Raw genomic sequence first — 25,682 nt, forward strand, 5'->3', positions numbered from 1 at the left:
TGCTTGACACCAGATACTTTACTGATAGCTCCACTTCACTGACGATGACCTGGTTTTTCCAATGCATTATTACATCATACGATGTATGCGCACTCCAGATGTAAATGCTGTGAGAATATTCGTCTGAAATAGCCCATGAATTTGTGCCCTTGTATACATGTCAAACAAATAGAGGTAAGTGGCTTAACTAACTTTGTTATCCTTTTGCAAATACTTACCTGTATCATTGTTAAATTTGTTTTGGGGAGTATAGTTTATATGTCTGGACCATCTAATCCACCATACACCCATTCAGTACGATACGCTGTTGTATATCTATATATGGCATACAGGTGACTCACCTCAGAGCGATAGTAAATATTGTACACTCTCGGCCGTGTATTATATAGATTTGACTGTGTGTGTCTGCCAAAGAAAGGAAAAATTGATGAAAGATGGAAAAGAAGGCAGAAATAATTGAAATGCAGCTAGATTAACAAGTAGTATGTATGCATGTAACGTAATTCTGTTCAACTCAGACAGTATGTGTTAAATTTGTATAGGTGAGTTTGAGGAATTTAATAGATTTCAAAGTTATTTAGTACAAGGACAGCCCTGCACTGCTTTCCAATTGGTGAATGATGTGCTACAGTCCATATTTTGACCCTGTACCTGTTTTTTCTTCACACACTACCCGTCACACACACACACGCACACACACACACACACACACACACACACATGCACACACACACTCACACACACACACTCACACACACACTTAGGGAAATAAGATACGGGACGCTAACGAAGGACGTAACTGTCAATCTTCAGGACTTAATTACAGGGAAAATCTCCTTTCATTGATAGTATTTGTATTCACAGATCCATCAATAATGACAACATTCCATCACCTGATGACACAAAAACATAGTTCAAGATAAAAATGCAATTACATCACGTACATTTAATATGAAAACACTAATGTAAGGGAAATGAAAGATGAGGGAACATTATCTAGAGGTATAACTCAAGAAACAATAATAACTAAAACAATTTAGATGAATCGATGTCATTTATTTAGTTTATTTCTATTAAAAAATAGCTAATTTATACATAACTGATTTATACATCAACTAATTTTAACGGCATAAGGATGTTGTTTTCTAGCTTTCGTGCTCAACTGATCAATGTATAGGAGTAATTTTGTACTACACGGAGGTCGGCAGATACACAGGTAAAGCATATACGCATGTACAACTTCATTGCCAATGTTGCTGAATTTGAACATACATGTTTATTTATTGCACACAATTCGTTTTTGTGTATTCCGTTAACTCAGGTTCTCGGCGCCTTTTTTACATACTGTTATATATAGAATCAAATAAAACAAATGTTCGGTGTTTTACATTTCGAACTTAGCTGACATATGTTACGTTTTAATGTATAGCTCACGATCAGAAAACACTGTATGATAAGAGATGCCCATTGTCCTAATTCGAGTTATGCAACTCGAGTGGACACTTTTTTAATAAGTAGTACCGTATATATTCGGTTATAAATCGATTCGATTTATAAATCGATTCGATTTATAAATCGATTCAATTTATAATCTCCCATTGTTAGTGCTGCAGAGAGCGACTTCTTCTTTGACCATCCTATATGTAGATTAGTCAAACGGTAAAGACAACACCAGTGTCGAATAACTATATTGGTATTACTGAGTTAACTAAGTACAAATAAGCTAACAACTTGCATTTTGTCTATGTTTATGTAATGAAACCCATAATGACTGACACTTTTCAATCCAATTATATCATAAATCCATGCTTTGAATGATATGTCATACACGGGTATAACAAATAGTAATACAGTCTTACGTGATTCACAATTTATCATAATATATTAATTCCGAATGTATTAATATAAACAATTACTGTAAATGACACACTAGTGTGGTTCACATTATTCTGAAAATGTAACTGTCTAATTTCACCTGGTTCAAAGCCCAAACATTCATCTTTATCGTTATAGTTACCATCAAGTTATGAATTCCTCCGTTAATATCGGGTTGATGTAAACATCGTCCGATTCTGTTTCCACGTCTGATTGCACGGCTTGCTTAAGCAAGCACGTAATGATTGCAGTACCAACGTGTTGCGGACAGTAATTACAGTTTGGTATATTCCATTGCGCCTCAAATCGTTTTTCAAATGCGCCCAAAACATTATTATATATTTTTTTCAACCCATTCCGAATATGGGAGTTTCGTCAATGTTTCATAATTGTGCCATATTAAAATAATTGTTTCCACTCGTTGATTAAATATTTTGAAGAAGATAAAAACCCACCCCAAACAAACCTATCCACTTTCTCCTTAACATCGACCGGTTATATCTGGGCTGTGTGAATCATTGACTGAGTTCATTTATGTGACGTTGTATAAATGATGAACACGATCCTGCTGAAACTTTTAACACCTTCCTCACAAGTAACATTGATTATGAAAAGGGCATTCGATCCAACGGCGTGTTTGATGACTGCATGTTCACTTTGACGCTGCTTTAGTATCCACTCATTCAAAAAGAAAAAGTTGCAAATGGGGCTTCCACTGCTCGAATTTTCTTTAGCAGTCTTGCACTTTCACCTAGAAATTACTTTTCTTAGCCACAGTCATGCACATCTTTTTCCGACTCACATAATGCACGTTTGCAGTACTATTATTTAGGATTCTTTGCAAATTTTTTTTTAACTGAAAAACACTTGCTCGTACACATTATGTTTAATTTTTTCCATATTGGTGAAATTGGGTTCAAGGGTTGTCATTGCCGGGGGCGGATGTGGGAGATAAGCACCCACTTCCCTTGAAAATCTCCCAATGGCTTGCGTCTGATAGAGCCTCTGACAACAAAATCCAGCTCCATGCCTTCACGAGTGGCAGAACCTGTTTAAACTGACTGGAGAAGGGATGACAGGCGAGCTTCTGGCACCTAAAAACCAGATGTTTCGGGCAGATAGGGCTCGTTAATCGTGGGTGGTCGGTCATCTAGGAGAAGGTAAACTCCGATTTCAAACCTTCGCTGTCTTGCGATTATACCCTCTCATGGGGAAGGCTAAGGGAGTAAACCCCAACCGAAAATCCGGAGACAGAGTCCCTAAGGCGACTTGGCAATGATTTCAATGTCATCTCGGCAAATCCTGCGACGCAGCTAGTGCCATGACGTATCGGTTTATCCTTTCCCTTGGATCCATCAGCTGCGTGGAGAGGGGGGATCAGCTGCATGGGCAACAGTTGATTCTCCATATCACCCTGCCCAGGCTTGCGCCCTGGAGAGGACACTCCAGGTTCGCTCCACAGCGTCGATACAACACGGGAATCAGCAGTTTACTGGTTATAAGTCACCGCTCGATTGACGTAGAGCCAGACGCATGGGGTTGCTTCTGACGGTGGGATATACCAAAATGTTTCACTGGACAGCTACCGGCCACCTCAAACTGGGCAGCCCTCAGCCAATAATGTGCCGTCCCGCCACAGTTCGCCTGCCTTGCTGGGTGCGTAAGGCTTACGGTACTCGAGTACCTGATAAGCGGACGGCAACTACTGTACCAAGAAATAACAAAATAAAAAAGAAATAAAAAAAGAAAATTTCAACCCTTAAGCTAGGTACCTGGAATGACCGGACCATGCTGACTGGGCTTTCAGATGTTCTCCAGACAATCAGTGATCTGCGTAAGACTTCACTCATCAACGACGAACTTGCAAGGCTCCAGGTTGACATCGCCTCACTACAGGAGACACGACTACCAGATTATGGGTCCTTCAGAAAAATGAACTACACATTCTTCTGGCAAGGAAAGAGCGCCGATGAAGCCAGAGAGTTTGGTGTTGGATTTGCTGTCAGGAACACTCTGCTGGGGACGACATAACCCTGCCAACAAGGAAATGGAAGACTGCTATCTCTCCGCCTCCACACCACAAAGGGGCCTGTCAAACTGATCAGCGTTTACACTCCCACACTAAGATCCTCCACAGATACCAAGGATGAGTTTTATGATGAGTTAAACTCGCTCATCAACAAAATTACCAAGGACGAGAAATTGATCTTGCTGGGCGTCTTCAATGATAGGGTGGGTGCCGATCATGACTCTTGGCCCACCTGCCCTGGCAAGTTTGGCGTTGGGAAGATTAATGAGAATGGGGAGCGCCTTCTAGAGATATGCTTGTACTACGAACTCAGCATCACCAATTCATTCTTTCAGACAAAGCCACAGCACAAAATATCTTGGAGGCATCCCCGGTCTAAACACTGGCACCAGCTGGACTTGATCATTACAAGACGATCAGCCATGAAGGGTGTGCTTCTTACCCGTACCTTCACAGTGCTGACTGCGACACCAACCACTCGCTGATGTGCTGCAAAATGAAGCTTCAGCCAAAGAAGATCCACCGCTCTAGGCAAGAGGGTCAACCTCGCATTGATGTGAGCAGGACATCATATCCAGACAAGGCTGAGGAATTCAGCTATGCTCTTTCCAAGACGTTTGACTCAGAAACCACCAACGATAGTGCCAAAGAAAGATTGGTACACATCAGAGTGACTGTATACAGCAAAGCTATACGGATCTTTTGTAAGAAGCAATCAAAGAACAATGACTGGTTTGAGGCTAACTCTGCCACACTCATGCCAACCATAGAAGAGCGTCGCAGTGCTCACCTGCAATACAACGACCCCCTGCCAGAAGACACTACAGGCATACAGGTCTACCAGAAGCAAAGTGCAGAGATTAGCACGACAGTATGCCAATGAATACTGGCTTCAGCTCTGTCAGAGTATCCAGTCATCAGGAGATATTGGAAACATCAGAGGCATGTACGATGGCATAAAGAAAGCAATGGGTCCCACGAAGAAACTGACAGCACCACTGAAGTCAGCCACATGCGATACCATCCACAACAAGGGCAAGCAGATGGGGGCATTGGGTGGAATACTACTCCAAACTGTACTCCGAAGAGAACCACGTGACCAATGATGCCCTCGATGCCATTGAAAACCTCACTCTCATGGCAGAACTGGACGAGAAACCTACTGTAGACGAACTAAAGAAGGCCTTAGAGAAACTGTCCCTAGGGAAAGCCCCAGGGAAGAATGGCATCACAGCAGAACTCATCAAGTGTGGATGTAGCGTGCTGATCACACATGCACGACCTTCTCTGCCAGTGCTGAGACGAGGCTACAGTGCCTCAGGACATGATAGACGCTAACATCATAACCCTGTACAAGACAAGGGTGACAGAAGTGACTGTAACAACTACAGGGGCATATCACTTCTCAGCCTCGTGGATAAAGTTTTCGCACGCGTCATCCTGAACAGACTGCTGACAGTTGCTGACAGAGTTTACTCAGAGTTGCAGTGCGGGTTCCGCGCAGAGAGGTACACAATCGACGTGATCTTCTCTGTCAGGCAACTGCAGGAAAAATGCAGAGAACAACACGAAACCCCTTCATGGCCTTTATTGACCTAACCAAGGCATTCGATCTGGTCAGCAGAGACGGACTCATCACAATCCTGGCGAATATTGGTTGCCTTCCAATGCTGCTAAGCATGATCCAGTCCTTCCACGATGACATGAAAGGCACAGTGCAGTACGATGGCTCAACATCCAACCCCTTTAATATCCACAGTGGAGTTAAACAGGGCTGTGTCCATGCCCCCACGCTCTTTGGCAACTTCTTCACAGTCCTGCTAAAGCACGCCTTTGGGACGTCCACATAAGGGATTTACCTACACACACTATCAGACGACATACTGTTCAACCTTGCAAGACTTAAGACAAAGAGCAAAGTGCGTGAAGTAACCATCAGGGACATGCTCTTCGCAGACGATGCTGCTTTAGCCACCCACACAGGAGCTGAGCTTCAGTGCCTGATGGCCCGCTTTGCTAAAGCATGCGATGAGTTTGGGTTAACCATACGGCTAAAGAAACCAAACGTGATGGTTCAGGATGCGGACCCATCAATCATCATCATCAACAACTACGAACATGAGGTGGTGAGTCAGTTCATGTACTTCGGCTCTAACATCACCAACAACCTCTCGATCGATGCTGAGCTCAACAAGAGTGTCGGAAAGTCATCAGCAACTCTCTCCAGGTTATCGCAGAGATTGTGGAACAACAGCATGCTGACCATGAACACTAAGATCACCGTGTACCGTGCATGCATGCTAAGCACTCTCATGTACGCCAGTGAAATCTGGACTCTGTACGCCTCACAAGAGAAAAAGCTAGGCGCCTTTCACACGCGATGGCTCCGACGCATACTCGGGATCACCTGGAGCTATCGAGCAACAAACAAGATTCCCAGCATGACACACTCCTCCGCCAACGCCGCACTAGATGGCTGGGCCATGTACGTCTGATGGATGACGGACAGATCCCCAAAAACATTCTGTATTCGAAACTCGCCTCTGGCAAAATATCGATCGGACGGCCACATTTCCGCTTCAAGGATGTCTGTAAGCACGACATGAAAGCCCTTGATATCGATGTCAACACCTGGGAAGAGCTCGCTCTAGACAGATCAAGCTGGCGACATGCACTGATCACTGGTCTCAAAGCCGGAGAGGACAAGCAACGCTTGCTAGCTGATGAAAGACGATCACAGAGGAAGAAGAAGCAGCTCCAACCAACACCTAAGGCAATTTTCAAGTGCAGCAAGTGCAGCAGGGACTGCCACTCCCGCATTGGACTACTTAGCCACAGCAAACGCTGCACAACCACCAACTGGAACATCTCTCATGGGCGCAGTTGCATCGTCTCTCGAGACTAACGGATGCCATCACTCCATTGGTGAAATTACCCAATTGTATCAATTTACGATGTATGATATCTAAGTGACAAAGTACACAGTAATTAACAGAACACTGGAAATTCATAAACATGGACCATTAGATATGTATAGTTTGACTTTGGCAGAGTTTGAGCTTAGGCCCCATAAAAGACGCTTGTTGGTTCGTACTGTCTTTGAAATCTCATAGAAAGATATCTGCACGTAAACCGGCATCAGTTGCGTCGTACAATCCAAGGTAATAAATATGGCATTGAACAAGCATTACAATCACGGAACAATCAAGTGATTGTCCAAGGGAGAAAACAAACAAATAAGCTTTGCTTTCAAAGGATTAGGGTCGTACTTATGTACTTAGAAGCTCAATCTAAACATTGTAAATTAGACAACAACGAAAGTTCGCCATTACCAGGTAAGAGAGTAATGTCAGAGTATTTAAAATAAATGTATGTCTTGCTTATTATGACAACCCTTATTTTATATTAATGAATTGTTTAATAAAAACCGTATACTTAAAAGACGGTATGTTCGGTACTCCATGATCGCCGATAAACAGATCGATGTGGTCTATATTTCTTGATTTAGTAATGTTGCAGAGTTTTCAAATCTCAGAGTACTTTTATCCGTAATCGTTATATTCAAAATATGGAATCAGATAATAGGATGCAGTTGTGTTAGTTTTATACCCTGACAGCCAAAGAGGGTTATTCTTAATGTTACAATTATATGGTCTTAAGTTTAAAAAAAAGCAAATCCAACGAGTTTAATGAAATTTAACACAATTTATTTTTCAACAAAAGGAATCAAAAAAGAACATAACAGTATTGTGAATTAATCATGCTAAACATTCTCTCGTACGTTCAAAAGTTTAGGATGCTCTGAGTGAATTTCACATGTTGAATTCACTACGGTTCCAATAACAATAAATGTGAGTTGTGCCCAGAGTGGTCATGTATCACAATGATAGAAAGCAGAATATTTCGGAAATATAACCTCCATAATCATAAGGGAAAATGAGCCCAAACTGTAAACATATTTGTTTCTAGAATCTCATAAGGTTATCATCTAAGCTGGGGCTTGAACTGATACCCACGTAAGCAAACTGTTTATAGCTCACTAACAAGACAAAGATGATAGCAGTCAGGTGGACATATCACCTGAATTACAGGCAAAAGTAAAGCAAACAATACCAATTAAATCTACATTCAAACATTCCTTTTTCACATTAATCAAAAATGCACTCTCATTCAAGCATTTCTTTACCTTTTAGTAAGACACTCATGTTGCATTGTAATAATTATTTTGCGATGGGGATAGTGTTATGAATGATACAAAATAATAAAAGCTCTTGTACACGTCAATGTGCATCTGCAATCACAGCATATTTTGCCTGAATGTGCCTAATTTTCATGCTGTAACAATACACTATACCTCAGAAATCTCTGATTGGTATTTTTCGTGTTGATAGTTTAAGTAAAGTGGCAGTGATAATTAAATACAAAAAACGGAGAAGGAACTGAACTAATATGCCCTTCAAAGTTCGTCAAAGTCAAACATTCCTTCTCGATACTGGAATAATGTATCTGATCTTGTCGTATCTTGTTTGAAACATAACAACCTGAATTATAGACATCATTTTTGCCTTCTTCAATTAGTACTATACCATCCGTTACATCACTTGCATCAACATATTTTTTAAATAATTGACTATGTAGCTGAAAGAACTGGTACACTTTTTGTGTGGTCCCTAATTTATCGAAATCCCCATGCCATTTGTCAGGCCCCCAAAAATTGATTTTCTTGCTCAGCAAATGTCTCAGGCGTTCAACAATCATCACACATTGGACAAATATTTACGATAATATAGAGCCATACCCCAGTATCGCGACATTTGCTTTTTACCGATAGGCGCTGGGAAATCAGAGATAACCTTGACCCTGCCGCTTTTAGGTTTATGGTAACATTGTCTCACAATACTTGTTAAAATGTAACATAAGCAGGCAAAACTTACTTTTAACTAAATTAGCTGTCGAACATTTTTCATCACTGAGTCGGTCACATACTTTCCGAATTGTTATCAGGTGATCTGTTCAGTTATAATCTTAAATGATGACGTCCTCAACCACGCAGCATACTTGTCTGGACCAAACGTTATCGTGTTCATTAAACGCTGGTATGTTTGGTGATAAATGTTCATGCCAGACAACATTATTATATATTGATAAAGTCCTCTGGACTTGACCATGCCGAAATTTCCTTTTTCCATTCCGTTTTAATATTCCTCAAAGGAACTGACCTTTGATAAGTTACTAACAATGTTAACCATTATTATGTTATATGGATCGTCAACTCGTTTTCTGTTTTGCAGGATGACCAAATCAAACCGATAGTTAATGATCCTTAGCTATTTTCTGATTGGATTTTTAACATTTGACAGGTGTGTTCAAGATATACAGTTTTTAAACAGACTACATTTGATTTTCTGTTTATAAATGGTTCTAGATCTTGGAACAATTAATATTGACTCCTACAAGTCTGGCCAACGGATTTCAATTTGGTTGACTTTGTAATAACCATTTTGGTGTTTCTTTTACCGTTCATCACCAGCGAGTACCTCAGGTGGACTCCTAATAAGGATCCAGTTTGTTTACGAAATAAAAATCTGGAACTTGTGTGGCTTCAGCTTCGATAACAGCGGTAAGAAACAAATGCGATTATGTTTGATTTGACAGAAAGCGATTGTCGTTTCTTACCCTTATTAGAATAAAGATAATGAGTTATAAAAGAGGATTTCTCTGATCAATATGTCTTAATTAATGAATAAGAGATGCGAAATTATTCAAATCAATTGCATGGCCAATAAAAGTATCAGTTAAGGAAATAATTTCCTAATCGTGATTATTGACAATACCTCCCTTTGCCATATATCTATTAACTGAAGTAGGCTATAAATCAGCTTTCAGATCCAAACGAAGCTTGTCAGTTACACCTGGATTAACTACAATCATATCTGCAGCTGAGGCATTACCAAGCAATGCATGAATATCATAAATAGGTACAGATGTCATACCCATGTCATTCCTCCAGAGGTCACGTGTATTGTGGCAAACACTGTTGTCAATAAAGAGGAACATTAGCAAAGCACCACTCTAATATCTGAATGAAAGCACTTTTATTAGATAAACACTTCTCAGATAGAGGCAAATTACCTGATAACAAGGACGCTTACAAACTTTTGTGTCCCTTAATATTTTAATAGGGATATGATAGACACAACCACCAATACGTGATATATAATATTTCGACACAAATGGTGGATAATTCTCCATATTACACCCAGACTTGTGTTTGTTTGACCAAACTAATGTATTTCTTTAAACACAAGACCGCGACCGCGATCTCATAGAAAGAAGATCATTTGTTAAAGTCTTATCTTTTTTCCGCTGCTTATTTTTCAATCTGAAGCAATCATAGATAATAAGCCGTTTCTTCGTACAATAAGTAAACAAATTAACGTATTAGGAGTTTTTATCAGACGCTTGATTATAAAATGTTACAGATTAGGATGTACTTGTATGAGACTAAGATCGATTTGTATTTTTTTAAAAACTGCTGAGAGGACGACTAACTTTGTTAATTAAGGAAGAGCCATCAGATGTACGCGCAACATTTTTAACGTAGTGACCATCGCTGAATAAATTAGGTCTTGACATAACCCTGTCATGCAATTCTTGAACTTTTAAACTAATCTGAGTGTTCTGAGGGCATCATGATCTTGTATAACGTTCTTGGCTTAATACACTTTGCAAATTCGACATGAATTTGTCCATATTTTTTCTACAATTTTTAAAACATTTGTCGATATGCCTCAGGTATAAACTTATAACTCTTGATGATTCATCCTTTAACAATACCATAATCATTAACACTTTGTTTTATCGACATTGAAGTCTCGACTTCATAATCAAAAGTACACGTTGTAATAATCAAGTTTAAAACTCTCAGCATTTTCATATGATTTCCAGCAATATTCTCAAAATAAGCAATGAATTAATCTGTAATAGTTTTGATCACATGAAAACCTGAGTAGTATGTAAAGAGAGAGAGAGACAGAGAGAGAGTGTGTGTGTGCTTCGCATGCCAGTTATAACATGTTTCAATATTAGTTGCGTTTCCCTTACTTTGCTCAGCATTTGCATTTTACAGTCATTTATTCTCAGTCTATACCTGTCTCTGCCGTACCTTGATATTGTGTGCTTTTGTTTTAACAAAAAAAATCTCAATTATGTGAAATTACAATCTTTGACAAGGACCATGGAAACATCAAAACAAAACAATTGAAATTTCAGAAGCAATTTTAATTACTAAGAGCTATTTTGAAAGAATTAGAATCCTAGCCACCAATTTTCTGTCCAAGCCACCAATTTTCTGTTACGCCTTAATGGTCTTACATTAAGTGACAGAAAAGATCATCATTTTTAAACGGAACTTTGTGACTCGAGGATCAAATCCCAAATAATCCTGAAAGTTGTGTTCCAAGTCCACAAACTATTGTGTTTCGAGTAAAATACAGGTCTGGACTGTGTTGGCGAACAATAGCCTTGAACATGCCCATATTCTAACATGTTTGGTGTATCATGATGGTATTAATGCCGAATGAATTTGGATTAATTCACAATAATCTCTACATAAATGTTTAGTCAATGAGCACTTTGTAATTTCAATAAATAATTTAAAGAAACGATTCCTCTCAAAGAACACAGCATAAATACTGATATATAGGTTATAATTAATGATGAACTCAGACAATTTTCCCGATTGATATCATGTCGTAAAAGCCTTTTACCAAAAGCAGTCTGGAACATTAGCACATATTTTAATTGATGTTATATTGTTATAACGGATTAACGCTATTTTTCAGGACTCGATAGGCTATACTTGGTGACCAGTATAATTTGTGGACGAAGAATCGCGGAAAACCGCAGTAAGAACCACCACGGGATGCTACTGGCTAGCTTTATCACATTCCATCATAGGCCGATCCAAAGACGCAAGCAGGGAAATGTGATATGACATGAATCTGTAACGGTTAGTGCTTTTGGAAATTTGGCTACCTGGTTCTCCCAGAATTAAATAAATTTGTTTGTAGAATCTTCTAAGGTTATAGTCAGGGCTGGATCTTAAATTCAAACCGAAGAAAACAAAGAATTTATAACTTACTTACAAGACAACGGCAAAATTAGTCACATATATCTATACCGTCACATACAACAGTGTATCACAATATTCAGATTAAATAGACAAAATATTAGGTATATTTTCTGTTTTAGTAAAGAATGTTAAGCATTTTGGTTGAGTTTAGAGAGGATAGAACCTTTTCTCATTATTGATGTTGGAAACATATTTTAAGAATAGTTATTTTTAAAAATAATAATCGCTAGTTTTGATAATCTTGTTACTCCAACATTTCCTTGAGAGAAAAAAAATGGAATTTTGTTATTATGTGCTTTATTCGATGGACTAAGGACTAACAGCTAAGTGTCAGTATCTCTTGAGCTTTAATGTAATTTGTCCATTGTAACTGAAGGTTAAAAACTACATTGCATGAGTAAGTAATTGTTGATTATAAGATACATTTCGCAGACTTAGATTGACATAATACGTGGATTAATTGAACAAAGTCTATTTAAGGCATAGATAATCGCGATATTCCTCTCTCACCTCAAACCCAACTGACATCATTAGATTTTCCGAACACTACAACTGTATTTGTTCTACAAACTTTCATATTTATCGAATTATTGGCAAATATACTTGAAGTAGACGGAGATAAAAGCATGGTTATATTGTTTTGTATATATACATTGTGTGTTTAGCATTTGTCCATGTTCTTAAAATTGTAAGGATCATTTGTAAAACAATATATTACATTGCTAACTCTGATCATAGATAATGCTTAAGGTAATAACTGTACACATTTGGCCTTAGAAAGTTATAGAAGCAATATATGACCAACATACTGGTCATCCTATTGTGTTTACATAAAAAGCGGAGATCAACAAATTATTCATTCCAATAATCTTTTTGGACTGAATGTTTTTTGCTCTGTTATAACTATATATGAATAACTTAATTAAATTATTCATTGGAATTATAAAGTGCTCATTGCAATTTTTGACTAAAACACTATTATGGGATTATTGTAAATTCATTTTAAGACATTCTTGATTATATCATTGTGATACAGCAAGAATATTGAACCATTAGCACTTTCAGCTTGTAACTTATTATGAGACCTTAGACTTGTAACAGTATGCATAAATAAATGACCAGGTGTCATTTTAATTTATTATAATCTGATTGGTTAATCTGTGCGGCGGGGATTATTTGGTTTACATGCTAATATTTATTTGTTGTATTTATTTGTTGACTTTCAGTTTTGTGATGAAATATATGTGATTTCCTTTAAAGTGATTGTGTAAAAAAACAAGGAAGCAAACCAGAATTGCTGTTATAATCACCATCTAAATACGTATGCATATTTATTTTAACGAACGGACACGTATATGCAAATATCTGTATTAATTCCAAATGGTCACTCTTTTTCCCGAAAAATAATGATTATAAATATATTCATCTCTGAAGATATTGAGAGAAGCCCTTTTGTCCGGGTGCTAAAATGTCTTTACAATTGGAACATAGAGTTATGGTAATGCGTGAACTTGAAAATAGAAAAATAAGATTTCAGATATATGCCACAGGACGTCACGTTTATTACTTGCAACACATCCATATGTGATTATGTCGGGGTGCGTGACTATTCACGTGCGTGTATGTGGAGTGGAGACCCATGCAAGGCAAAATATGTTTGTGGTTTCAAACAAATCACGAACGAAACAAATGTAGGAAATATAATTAATGTCCCATGTTAACCACTTATGCAGTAAGTATGTAAAATGCACTTAAAATATATAATAATAATTGTACTTAGTACTTTAATAAATAGTTAATGCTGCTAGATCGGTGCGAGATTAAATACAACTAAAATCAAATATTGAACTATTTCCATTGAAATAAAAAAAATTGGTAAGTTGTTCCAACAGCTATCAAACAGAATGCCCGCAGCCGATCTTGCAAACCATAATTGTGAAAAAAGTGGAGAAGACTACGACCTTAATATATATATATATATATATATATATATATATATATATATATATATATATATATATATATGTATATATATATATATATATATATATATATATATATATATATATATATATATATATATATATATATATATATATATATATATATATATATATATATATATTCTTCGGTTGTCCATCCTGTCCAATACTAAATCTCGTTGTGCTGCCCACGGTGACTACGTATCTTGCTCAGTCCAAAGCTGAATGCACTTATGATGTACATAGTTCAGCATGGGAACTGTGCAGACCTGATGGTCCGGAAGGCTCTGATGTCCGGTTTTGCGGTTTTCCTCTCGTGACTGTGAAATGTTGGCGTTGCTCATCCTACCCTAGTTCACCAGCCTTTGTTATGACCGCGCCCTGATGACCGGTCATTGGCAGAAGCTTCTAGCTCGCTGTGTTAGATTCCGCCATATTTAGGTGAGATTTGAGGTTGTTGCTGTACTTTTTCTTTTGGCACCTTCGTTTCCACATTCCATGTTTCAGCTCACCATAGAAGAGACCTCTCGGTATTCTGGTCTGCTCCATCCGATTTACGTGGGCATACATTCTGAACAGGGCTTTCAAAAGCAGTGCCTCAGTCTAGGAACACCTGTTGAGGACATCTAAGTTGTACACCCCGTCAAGCCATCGCATGTGCATGATGGACCTTAGTGGGCTCAAGGAATTGCTCGAGCTGCATCACATTCCTGCAAGATACAGCCCAGGTTTAACAGCCACAGGGCAGGGAGATGACGACTACAGCCTTATAAACCTTGTACATCCGAATTGTCTGCAGGATTCTGACATGCGGTCTTCACAGTGCATGGCTTTCTTTGCAGACCGCTGCTGTAATTATATTTTTAAGCTGCCCATCTGAAGACACTGTACTTCCAAGGTATGTAAAGCTTGTCAAGTTCTTCAACTGTCTCCTGTCGATCTTGATGGTAGGTTGTGGTGGGTTTGGGTAAGCAGCTGAGTACCTCTCTTTTATTCAGGTGTATTGACAGAGACACCAGTACCGATACCTCATAGATCTTATTCAAAATGGTAAATAGGTGGTCTTCCTTGCGTGCCATAAGTGCACAGTCATCATCAAACTGAGCTTCCAGCAATTGTCTGCCAAAAGTCTTTGTTCTTGCAAAGAGCCTATGATACGTGATGTATACTCCGATGTCTATGTCCACCATTGCATGGCGGATGACTTGGATCAAGAACAGATTGAACAGAGCAAGTGCGAGCACACATCTGTTTTACGCCGGTCTTGAGACTAAAGTAATCCCCATAGGCCAAGACGTCTCCTTTCATTTAGTCATGGCAAATCTGGATATATGTGGTGAACGTTCAGAGTCAGCCACATTTGTTAAGGTAGAACCAAAGGGCTTCTCTATTTACAGAGTCCAAAACCTAGTTGTGGTCGATGAACATTTTAAAGAGATTCACGTGTTGTTCAGTGCATTTCTCTTGTATTTACTCCACAGTGAAAATGTCGTCGACTGTACTGCGGCCTGGACGGAATCCACGCTTTGAATTAGATAGAATGTCCTCCGAGATGGTTGCCACACACCTGTTAATATGGTGCGGGCACGAATCGTTCATGCATTGATCAGCAGAATAATTCGTAAATAGCTATTACACTTGAACATTTAGTTGATTGTGGCATCTTGCAGATCTACATGCATCTCCTCATGGTGGTGATGCCATAGAAAGCTGCAAATGCCTCTGTTGTTGTTGTAGGGTTTAACGCCATTTTTCAGCACACGATAGGCTATACATGGCGGCCAGTATTAATGGTGGAGGAAGAACCCTGGAAAACACCAGAAAGAACCACCGACCACGAGAAGCTACTGGCAAGCTTTCTCATATACCCACATTGGCTGAATCCAAGACTCGAACCCACGCAGACATAGGTGGGATGGCAGTGATCCATAACGGAAAGCTCTTTTCTCGGCCACCCAGGGCCCCGCAAATGCCTCTATGTTAAGAGTCTTGAATACCACTGTAGGGATTCCATCTTTACATAGTGCGCTGCACAGTTCATCGATGAGGAGTAAGTTTGAACTATAATAGTACCTGTTGGAATTCGTTAAATAATAAGCCTGCATCAGTACATGCAACACTTTAATCTCTACCTTACTATTTAATTTTTGAAGGTGGAAACCGATATGTATTGTATTGTTTAATTGAAATAAACCTACGAAATTGTCATATATGAAGAGAAATTATTGATTTGTTAACAATAGGTAGCTTGTAATAAATATATGATAAAGTGCAAATGCGCAACTGTTATATCTATCGTGGTAATTTGTGTTGCAATGTGTGGAACTTCAATTAGTCTCATACATATATTTCATATCTCTAAATAGGAATGTTGTTCCCGATTGTTCTGTAACACTGTCTTAATCAATAAAATTCGACCATTCACAGTGCTTGAAAAATGCACTAATGCGTACTATTCTGTGAGCAAAGTAACTACTAGAAAATATTCATCCATTGTAAAGAAAGTACCAGATAGGGTAAGTTTCCCAGAAACAGAATCGCGTCTGATTATATTGACTGAAACTATGGAAGATAAGAGTCATTTTTCGGATAGTTATTGTTGTTTTGAGTTTACATTGTGTTTTGCTGTTCTAACATGTATTGTTTGATTAACTGGAAATACATTTTAACCATATGGTCATCTTTACTATTCCTAGAGGGCATATATATCATGTAATACAGAAAATACAATTCATTTATTAATACAGCTGAAGATATTGTGCAATAAAGTCTACCCTTTCTGACCAGACTTTCTGTGATGTGAAATTTGAATGTACCCTGAACTTATATGTACACTGGCCTTGTTGCAACGCACGGCCTGTGAGCTCAGAGTAAATGGTCATATAATATCTTATCTTGTATTTTTCTTAAATTTTCATAACGAAACTGTATTTTATATTATTCTATAATATTCTATGGGCACTGAATAGATGTTTTGTAAAGTTAACATTGTTGTATTTTTGTTGGACGATCTATTGCTGTTCTCTCTAAAACAAATGCCGGTAGATTCAGAATAATATACAGCTGCAATATGTTTATTTCATTACACCAATCATAAACACGGTCAGCAGCTTTCAAATGTGTCTTTGCAGATTATAATTTTCATAGTTGCTTCATGATGCATGTTTTTATTATGTTTTGCGCGTTGAATTCATTTTCTAATTCCCTGAAAACAAAGCATACAACTATATTAGGTTTCTAAAGGATAACATATAGGAGTACGAATTAACCCTGCTGATGACGCGTCATATGAAATGTAATACTAACATTCAGCATTTTGTATGTTTCCGTCGAATCCAAGATCAAGAAACTGTAGGTTCCGTGATCTAATGTATTTTATTCATTATTCTTCATACACTATATAAACAAGTGCTTTATCCTATACGTTATCAAATAAAATCTTTGATTCAATGTATGGGATTCTTACTTTTGATTTCTGCTGAATCTCTTGCTCAGTTTCGAAATAGTTGTCGTTTACGAGTGATCCGAACTTTTGTGGAATAATTTAGGGACCAAACCCTCTACCTTCATTTAAAATATTCATTTCTCTTTTCCAGGTCAATACCTTGGTCTAAATCTTCATTTTTGCGGCAGTGAGGGAAAGAAAACGTTAACACAATGGATGCAATAGCAGTGTTGGCAATATTTTATGTATTGGTTATTATAGTGTTTAAAAACTTGCAAGAGCTATATATTTTTTCCTGTTGGTTGATACTTGTATTATTCACAAGACCCTTCAATTTGAGTCATGTTGTGATATCATTTATTGGTATTTCTGGATTGATTTTGAGTCTCCACCAAAGCAGAGAGGGACAGTTAGACGAAATTGACGCCATAATCACAGGACTGATTCTCCATTTGCTTGTATTATCAAAAATATTCGTCTTAAGTTCTGTTCAACAAATATATAGAAAGTTAAAACATTTATATGAGAAAAGATCAGTCCGAATGAAACTGCTATTGGTAAATGTATTAACAGCTACGATGATTATATTTTATATGTGCTTAGCTTGTTACGCTATAGATATAGTGCGGGTGTGGGTCAATTATTTTCCATTGAATACTGAAATCAATTTTATCGCTATCCATGGGAAATTCCAGGGATTTGAGCATAATGTTGAAATTGCGGAGGGTGAACTAGCATACTCACAAAAGAGATTTTTTGTTAACGAGCATCAAGCGTCGTTATACTCGCATCGATATGTGCTTCACAAGGATGTGAAGTCAATACCACTAAGTAACCGTCTTATAGAGGCATACCCTGGAGAGAAGGCTGAACTTATATGTTCTTTCCATGTGACACTAACAGCAAGAAAGACGTTGTATTCATTGTCACTATTTTTTACGCAGGCTTCCGCAGAGGTAGTAAATTCCCCAAGGCGGAGACTACACTTTCCCGACGAGAAATTAAAAAATGATACATCTTATACATTTTCGCTGACTTTGTTTGATATAAGATCAGAAGATTTTGGCATCTACAGAGCGGGTCTAAGGAGTATTATACCTTTTGGTTCACCATTTTCAATATCGTCTGGAACAATTTACGAAAGTGTCGATGTAAGAGATGAATACCTGTGTGTATTCAACCTCTCGCGTATAATGGACCATTATGAGTATGTGGATGTTCCAGCTGGAGCACTGCTCTCGTTTGAACATTTCTATATCAAAAGCAAGAGCGATTATCTTCGTGTTGAACACTATGTCAACGGGATACCGTTAAGCATGATATCAAATACATCATCCGATTGCTGTTTGCCATCCGTTCATTTTCTCCTAGAAATCTGGACTCGAATATCTCTTAATTTACCCTCAGTCTATATGATATACCATACGTTTCCACAACGTTCAGAAGTTATAGCATCGGTGTGTACGTGCTCAGCACTGTATGGTATACACAGATTTAAATTATATAACGATATATATGACTGGAAACAAAGGATATGGATAACTTCCGAATTTTGGCATCCTCACATTACCATTGTATATCCCAAGTCATCAAATTTGCCATGGAATTCTTTATCTGAAAGGGAAACCAGACTTTTCGACAGAAGTAAAAATGACAGAAACTTCTCCCTCTTTGAAGGACCTGCATTTGAATTACTCCAAAGCAATATAGACGATGACTTTATTGTAATGAAGCATATAGAGCTTTGCCTAATTGGAGCTATAGTTGGTATTCTATTTAATTTCGCAATTGCTTCTTTGTTTTATATGTTGAAATTGGTGTCCACGTTTCGAGGTTATGCTTTCGAACAATTGGGCCTACTTTTAAGAGTGAAGCTTCCTGATACCGGTGGCAATCTTGCAAATGCCTTGCAGATTAGAGATGATAACAAAACTTACAATCACGATGTTTTTGTTTTAAATGTTGATGAGGACAGATATTTTGTTATAAATGAACTTCATCCAGTTCTTGTAGATAGACAATTATCAGTGTTTCTTAGCGAGGAAGACCTTCCTTGCGGCCCTAAAATAGAAAACTTAAAGCAGGCTGTTGCAAAGAGCAGAAAAATAATAGTTGTTGTTTCCAACAGCTTCATAAAGTGTAAATTGTACAACAAGTTCTTTCTTCCTCAGATAATTCTAAATAGACTGAACAAATGTTTGATTGCTTTCGGACACCTGATGTTACTGGTATCCGAACCTTGCAGGGTGCCAGAGTCTTTGATAAAAGATGACAGAATTGTAACACTGGATTTTACCAGAAATACGAGGGATATCTTCCAGAGAAAATTAAATGAATGGTTGACAAGTTCAGTGATTCGTCATGGATTTGGGGCGCAGCCCATACTGCACTCAGATCTTGTACAATTATCTCAAGCTTGATATTGTATATTTCATTCTAAAAGTGTCCCTATTTTGGTTTCGTCTATGCTACAATTAATCATCACACAAATACATTTTCTAAGACCACTCCAGGGCCACAAACACTAATTTCTTAATATAATTTCTGTTCACAGCATTATTTTTGTGTTGTTTGTATTTGCTCTGAGAGCCGGATAGTACACTTTCGCAGACCCGGAGTTATTACCCCACCCCCCGCTTTATACCAGCACTTTAAAAGCCATGTAATTTGTAACATTAAAACTAACATGGCTGTGAGGTATTACCGTTATACCGGTTTAGTGTGGTATTTTGAAAGGAGTTAATGTACACGTATTTCATTAAGTTTTGTGAGTAAGGTATGTATGGAGTTATATTTTAACAAGGTTATTTATATTCAAAGCATGCATTTATTTTCATGACAAAAAAGTTCAGTAGGTTATTATCAACTGTTTAGAAAACAGTTTTGTTGGAGGCGAACTAATTTTGAATTGTTCAAATACAATTATAATTATGCTACTTTAATAATGTTTGTCATTTGCCATACATGACGACATGGTGACAAAATGGTTTGTTATGAGAGATAGTTAGCATTCTCATTGAAAAAAATGAAATATAAATAAATAGATATATATATATATATATATATATATATATATATATATATATATATATATATATATATATATATATTAACTCAGAAGGAAAAATACAGTATATATGTATGTGTTTGCTAAACACTGTATAAGCATATCTATATTTATATCTATATACAGTAATAATAATAATAATAATAATAATAATGAGGACTTTGAATAGCGCCTAATCTTTAGAAGCTCTAAGCGCTTTACAACTTTAGACAACACCTATAAGAAAAGAAACATAATAATATTATTACAAAAACAAGCAACATGAAATAAGAAAAACATTTGTTTTCAAAAATGTAAAAAATGCTGAGAATATTTCAGGTAGGAAACATTATTACGTCTTTAAGTTTGTTCTTACTGTCGAAATAAGTGAGTTTTGAGAGGCCTTTTGTATGTGATCACTGTGTCTTTATGTCTAAGTTCAGTGGGCAATTTATTCCACGTTGCTGGGCCCTGGTATGCAAAAGAACGCTGTCCATATGACTTTGTGTTCATACTTGGAATAATGAGTATAGAAGAGGAGCGTAAGTATGTTGCTGGTGTGTAAACATGAGTGAGGTCGGATATGTATGTTGGACTAGAGTCCGAAAGTGAAATGTAGCACAGAGAACAAATTTTTTGTTTGATTCTGGATCGAATGGATATCCAGTTTAGGGTACAGAGCAGTGGGGAGGTGTGCTCTGATCGTGGTACTCTAAGTAAAATCCGAGCAACTGTGGTTTGAACGTTTTGACGTTTCTGGAGTTGATATTGAGATGAACCAGACAGAATTGAGTTACAATAGTCCAGTCTTGAAAGTACTAATGAACACACAAGTGTTTTAGTGGCATCAACTGAAAGATATTTGCGAACTGAGCTGATGCGTCTCAGCTCAAGATATGCAGCCTTGCATATGTTCATGACATGTTGGTGCAATGTGAGAGTACTGTCCATAGTAACACCTAGGTTTCGTACTGATTGTGTGAATACACACACACACACACACACACACACACACACACACACACACATATATATATATATATATATATATATATATATATATATATATATATATATATATATATATTTGTGTGTGTGTGTGCGTGTGTGTGTGTGTGTGTGTGTGTGTGTGTTAGATAGATAGATACGACATTCAAGTTCAGAGTGTTCCTGAATATATGATACCGATAAATATTGTAACGAAGCTTTATCTTGGAATGCCTATCTGTGTTTGATTTTGCAAGTCATATGTATATTGAATGTCTTTTTCCTTCTGAGTTAATAATTCAAAAGGACAGAGCAAAATGAATTTATAAATTGATATTTGTTTCAAAATATCTTTTAGGTAAAGACACATGACAAATGTGAATGATAATGATGACGATAATAAATTTTTTCGAAGAAACGGTGTCGTTTTTTGAAAAATACATTCCCATAACAAAATACATTTCAGTTCAGAAACACAAATTGACAACAAAATCCGTTTAGCACAATTCTTTTTGATATGATTGTCTTGCAATTTTAGAAATTGAAGACGTTATGTCTGTCTTATTGTACCGTCAACACGTTATATGAGCCAGAGCAATGACTAAATGGGGTCGATTACTAGACAAATGTGTTAGCTAACACTGTATATGCAAATAATTAACAAACAAATATATAAATAAATACAAGTTAGGGGCCCCGACTGGCCGAGTGGTCTAAAGCCCTCACCGATACAGATCACTAACATCTGACCTCTCTCAGCGTTGGTTTGCGTCTCGGATTCGGCTAATATGGGTATGTGGGAAACCTTGTCAGTAGTTTATCGTGGCTCGGTGGTTCTTTCCGTGGTTTTCCCGCGTTATTCCTCCACCATTTAAACTGGCCGCCATGTATAGCCAGATTGTGCTGAAAAATGGCGTTAAACCCTACAACAACGACAACTCCAACAAAAAAATCTTATAAAGCTCTGATTTTTTAAAACATTCGACTATATATAAGATATATCTAATGTCTTGTATAATTTTGCAAACGTTAAAATTTACACGTGTAAGTCATATTCAGGAATCTTTACATTAACTTCCCCGATTGAAAGAAAAACACAATACATTTATGATTGGACGTATCATCCGAGGGGTAATTTGGAGACCTCTTAGAAAGATGGAGAATGATACATCCCAGAGGCCGGATGATTAAGGAAATAATTGTATACACACTTTTGTCCCCCCCCCCCCGATGGGTGACACAGTAGTTAAACAACACATTATTATATTTGATCTTAACATCCTAGCGGAATCCAAAAAGCTGTCATACATCACCCTGCTATCTACAAATCCCCAAATCTAAAAGAAGATAAACCGGAGACCCGGCTCTAAGCTGAATCCCGACTATGATATATCCACAACCATTGACAGCAGACTAAGTAAAGGCATTAAAAAAATTATAGACGTAGACCAGACTTGCAGAGTACATGATCGCCCTATATTTGATAAATGTCACCTCATTAGAAAAGTATGTGATTAGACTAACCAAAATAGATATATCATGTGCAATTATCTGCTTTCACCAAGATAAAGCCTTTTTGAAAGAGTGAATTATAATTTCATGTTTGAAAGCTTACAATCTTTCAGTTTTTATGCGGATTCAATTGAATGGATTATAATATTCTATAATGCCATACTTTTGTCGGATATGGTCTATAACTTCTTATCCAAACTCCTCCCAATTTTGAGAGCGGTCCGACCATGCTGTGGCCCATCACCATTATTGAAATTACTCGTATACGAACCTTTCGCAGCGGAAATTAGCTCAGGAAAAGAAATAAGATGTATTATTATTCAAGATAGAGTGGAACCTTGTCAACTTTAACTGTTTGACAATGATAGCACCCGACTCTGTTACATGGAGAACTCTATTCAAACATATCAATATTGGTAAGAAAGTTCCTGCGAAGCATCTGGATCAAGTCAAATGGAATTTACATTGGTACATGGAAAACTCTAATCAACCATCCGTTTGGTTTATCGTGAATTGGCAACAAAATGTAATTTGTTTTGAAAACAGCTTGGTGAATGATGGCAAAAGGAAGAAAACACCCTTCACACCTCTAAATACCCCGAGTCTACGGAGAAGCAGAAATGTATCTAACTCTCTTATTTGCAGTTGGTTCATATACAGTAAAATATGGTACACATCACCTGTGATGGATCTACCCAAACATTATATTACGGTCAAAAGTAGAAGACGTTTCACCATTTTATGGAACTCGATATTCAAACCGCTTGCAAAGAACTATGCTACAGCTCCTTCAAAGAGGGTGGTCTAAATAAAATACGATCCTTAATGATACAACATATTCAAACGTTACTGATAAACAGAGTTAAATGTTACTGAATGATAACTATCATGAAAAACGTAATTTTATCGCAAGGTATTATATTAGTCTGCAATTACGGTTTTTCAAACCCAATCTCGGGTTGAATAAATATGCACATACCTTACATGTCCCAAATATATACAAAAAGTCAATGACACTTTTCAGGACTTGGTAGCGCAACCAAGGCATTCATTTCGGAAAAGTCTCTACCAAAACGTTTTATTAATTAGAATTGAAACATTTCCTTGCAGAAAGTAATAATAAAAAAGATATATGACATTGATTTCTACAATTTGTGGGAATATTTACACAATGAATTTATTGACCTTATCACCGTAGATGTAACTTTCAAGAACGTACATGATATATTTCCGATGATCTACAACGTGTTCCTTAAAAGAATCTCCCAATCGAAACTTGGGGTGGTATCTAAACTGTATACCACCGTGTTTTCGAATGCATTATGATAGTCCCACTCCAACATATGGTGTTTAGGTGGATTAAGAAATTCACCTATAGCTCCCTTAATAAATTTTATACCTTTCTTAAATTTGGTCTTATGCTGAAAAAGCACGCACCCCCCCCCCCACCGCTTTCTTCCTCCGCAAATGCAAGGTCAAACATATATGTATTTCATTGGCAGCGGATTATAAGCACGTCAACTGATTAATAAATACCATAAAGGAACAGTCAGTAGTAACACGTTATTATCCTTCTTGAAACCTAGATTAAAAAACGGAATTAGCGCAAGTACCCTTGATTTAAAGTAGACTAGTTTAGAAACAATTGATGTTCAGCGGGTTTATCTCGTTCCATGCGCAATTACGAAGAACATTTTAACTTTTGACATGTCATAATATAAAACTCATTGAGGATAAATCCTTATCTTCCTCAAAGAGTTAACGTCACGCACACATCTACATCATATATGTGCAGGCCTACGTTTTCGTCATCTTCTCATATGCCACATCGTATACTTGATATTGTTGATAATGCCATTTAAATCAATTGCTCTGGAGGTGCTGTGTATATGTTGCATACAGGACTCTATTGTTTAGCGTAACTATGTAACGTTTCTGTCATGTACCAAACTCGACGCCTTTTGCAAAATCTCTTAATAGAGGAAATACAGATTAATGAGCGAAGAAGTAGTTTATACATAAATATTGTTAATGTCAACTGTGTTAGATAAAAGCATATCGATACGCCTATTATATTCGCATGGTAGACACAATATAATTTCCAACATATCTTCCCTAGTGACCATATAAAATGGATATTATTTATGTACAGACGTACCTAGACATTAAGACAAACATTGTATATAATTTCATTACGTTTTACCCAGACATATTTGATACTGGTGAATTGGCTATTTTTGTCTGCTCCGTTTTGGTTGGGGTGTAGTGAAATATCATTGGTAACGAGTAAGGATTGAGTTTAGTTATAATCCATTTTTATAATCACGCCCCCCCCCCCCCAACACAAAATCTTCCAACCTGATCACCTTCTATCCGAGTTTGAGTTTAATCTCTTTTGACGGAAGTCCTTCCAGTTCACAGACTGAATTATTTTATAGTAAAGTGTACACATAACATATAATCCAACCCTGCGGATAACACTCCATACCATTTCTATGTTTCTTCTAAGTTACACATCGAAGATCACATCTGAGTGGTATGGTATTTTGACGTAACAAAAGTTTCTCTCATACATAATGCAAGAGTCAGTTACGAAAGAAACCCCGAGCATTAACGCATGTTAAAGCACGTTGTTTCTTGGATATGTTTTCTTAAATTCATGATGATCTCTT

General features: G+C 37.3%; 1 protein-coding gene across 2 annotated transcripts; it reads left to right on the forward strand.

The window, feature by feature from the left end:
• LOC149788650 (uncharacterized) lies at positions 1–20,021 on the forward strand. 2 transcript variants are annotated; one of them, XM_089974741.1, is made up of 4 exons: positions 1–174; positions 11,749–11,915; positions 14,528–14,918; positions 17,617–20,021. In XM_089974741.1, the coding sequence occupies exon 4, from the start codon at positions 17,678–17,680 to the stop codon at positions 19,883–19,885; it is 2,208 nt and encodes a 735-aa protein (XP_089830867.1). In that variant the 5' UTR covers positions 1–174; positions 11,749–11,915; positions 14,528–14,918; positions 17,617–17,677; the 3' UTR covers positions 19,886–20,021. The 2 variants fall into 2 exon arrangements, with proteins under 2 accessions (XP_089830867.1, XP_089830866.1); XM_089974740.1 differs by lacking the exon at positions 14,528–14,918.
• The last annotated feature ends 5,661 nt before the right edge of the window (positions 20,022–25,682 follow it).

Source organism: Sinohyriopsis cumingii, chromosome 11, assembly GCF_028554795.1.
Source record: "Sinohyriopsis cumingii isolate HCF-2022 chromosome 11, ASM2855479v2, whole genome shotgun sequence".
Lineage (NCBI taxonomy): Eukaryota > Metazoa > Mollusca > Bivalvia > Unionida > Unionidae > Sinohyriopsis > Sinohyriopsis cumingii.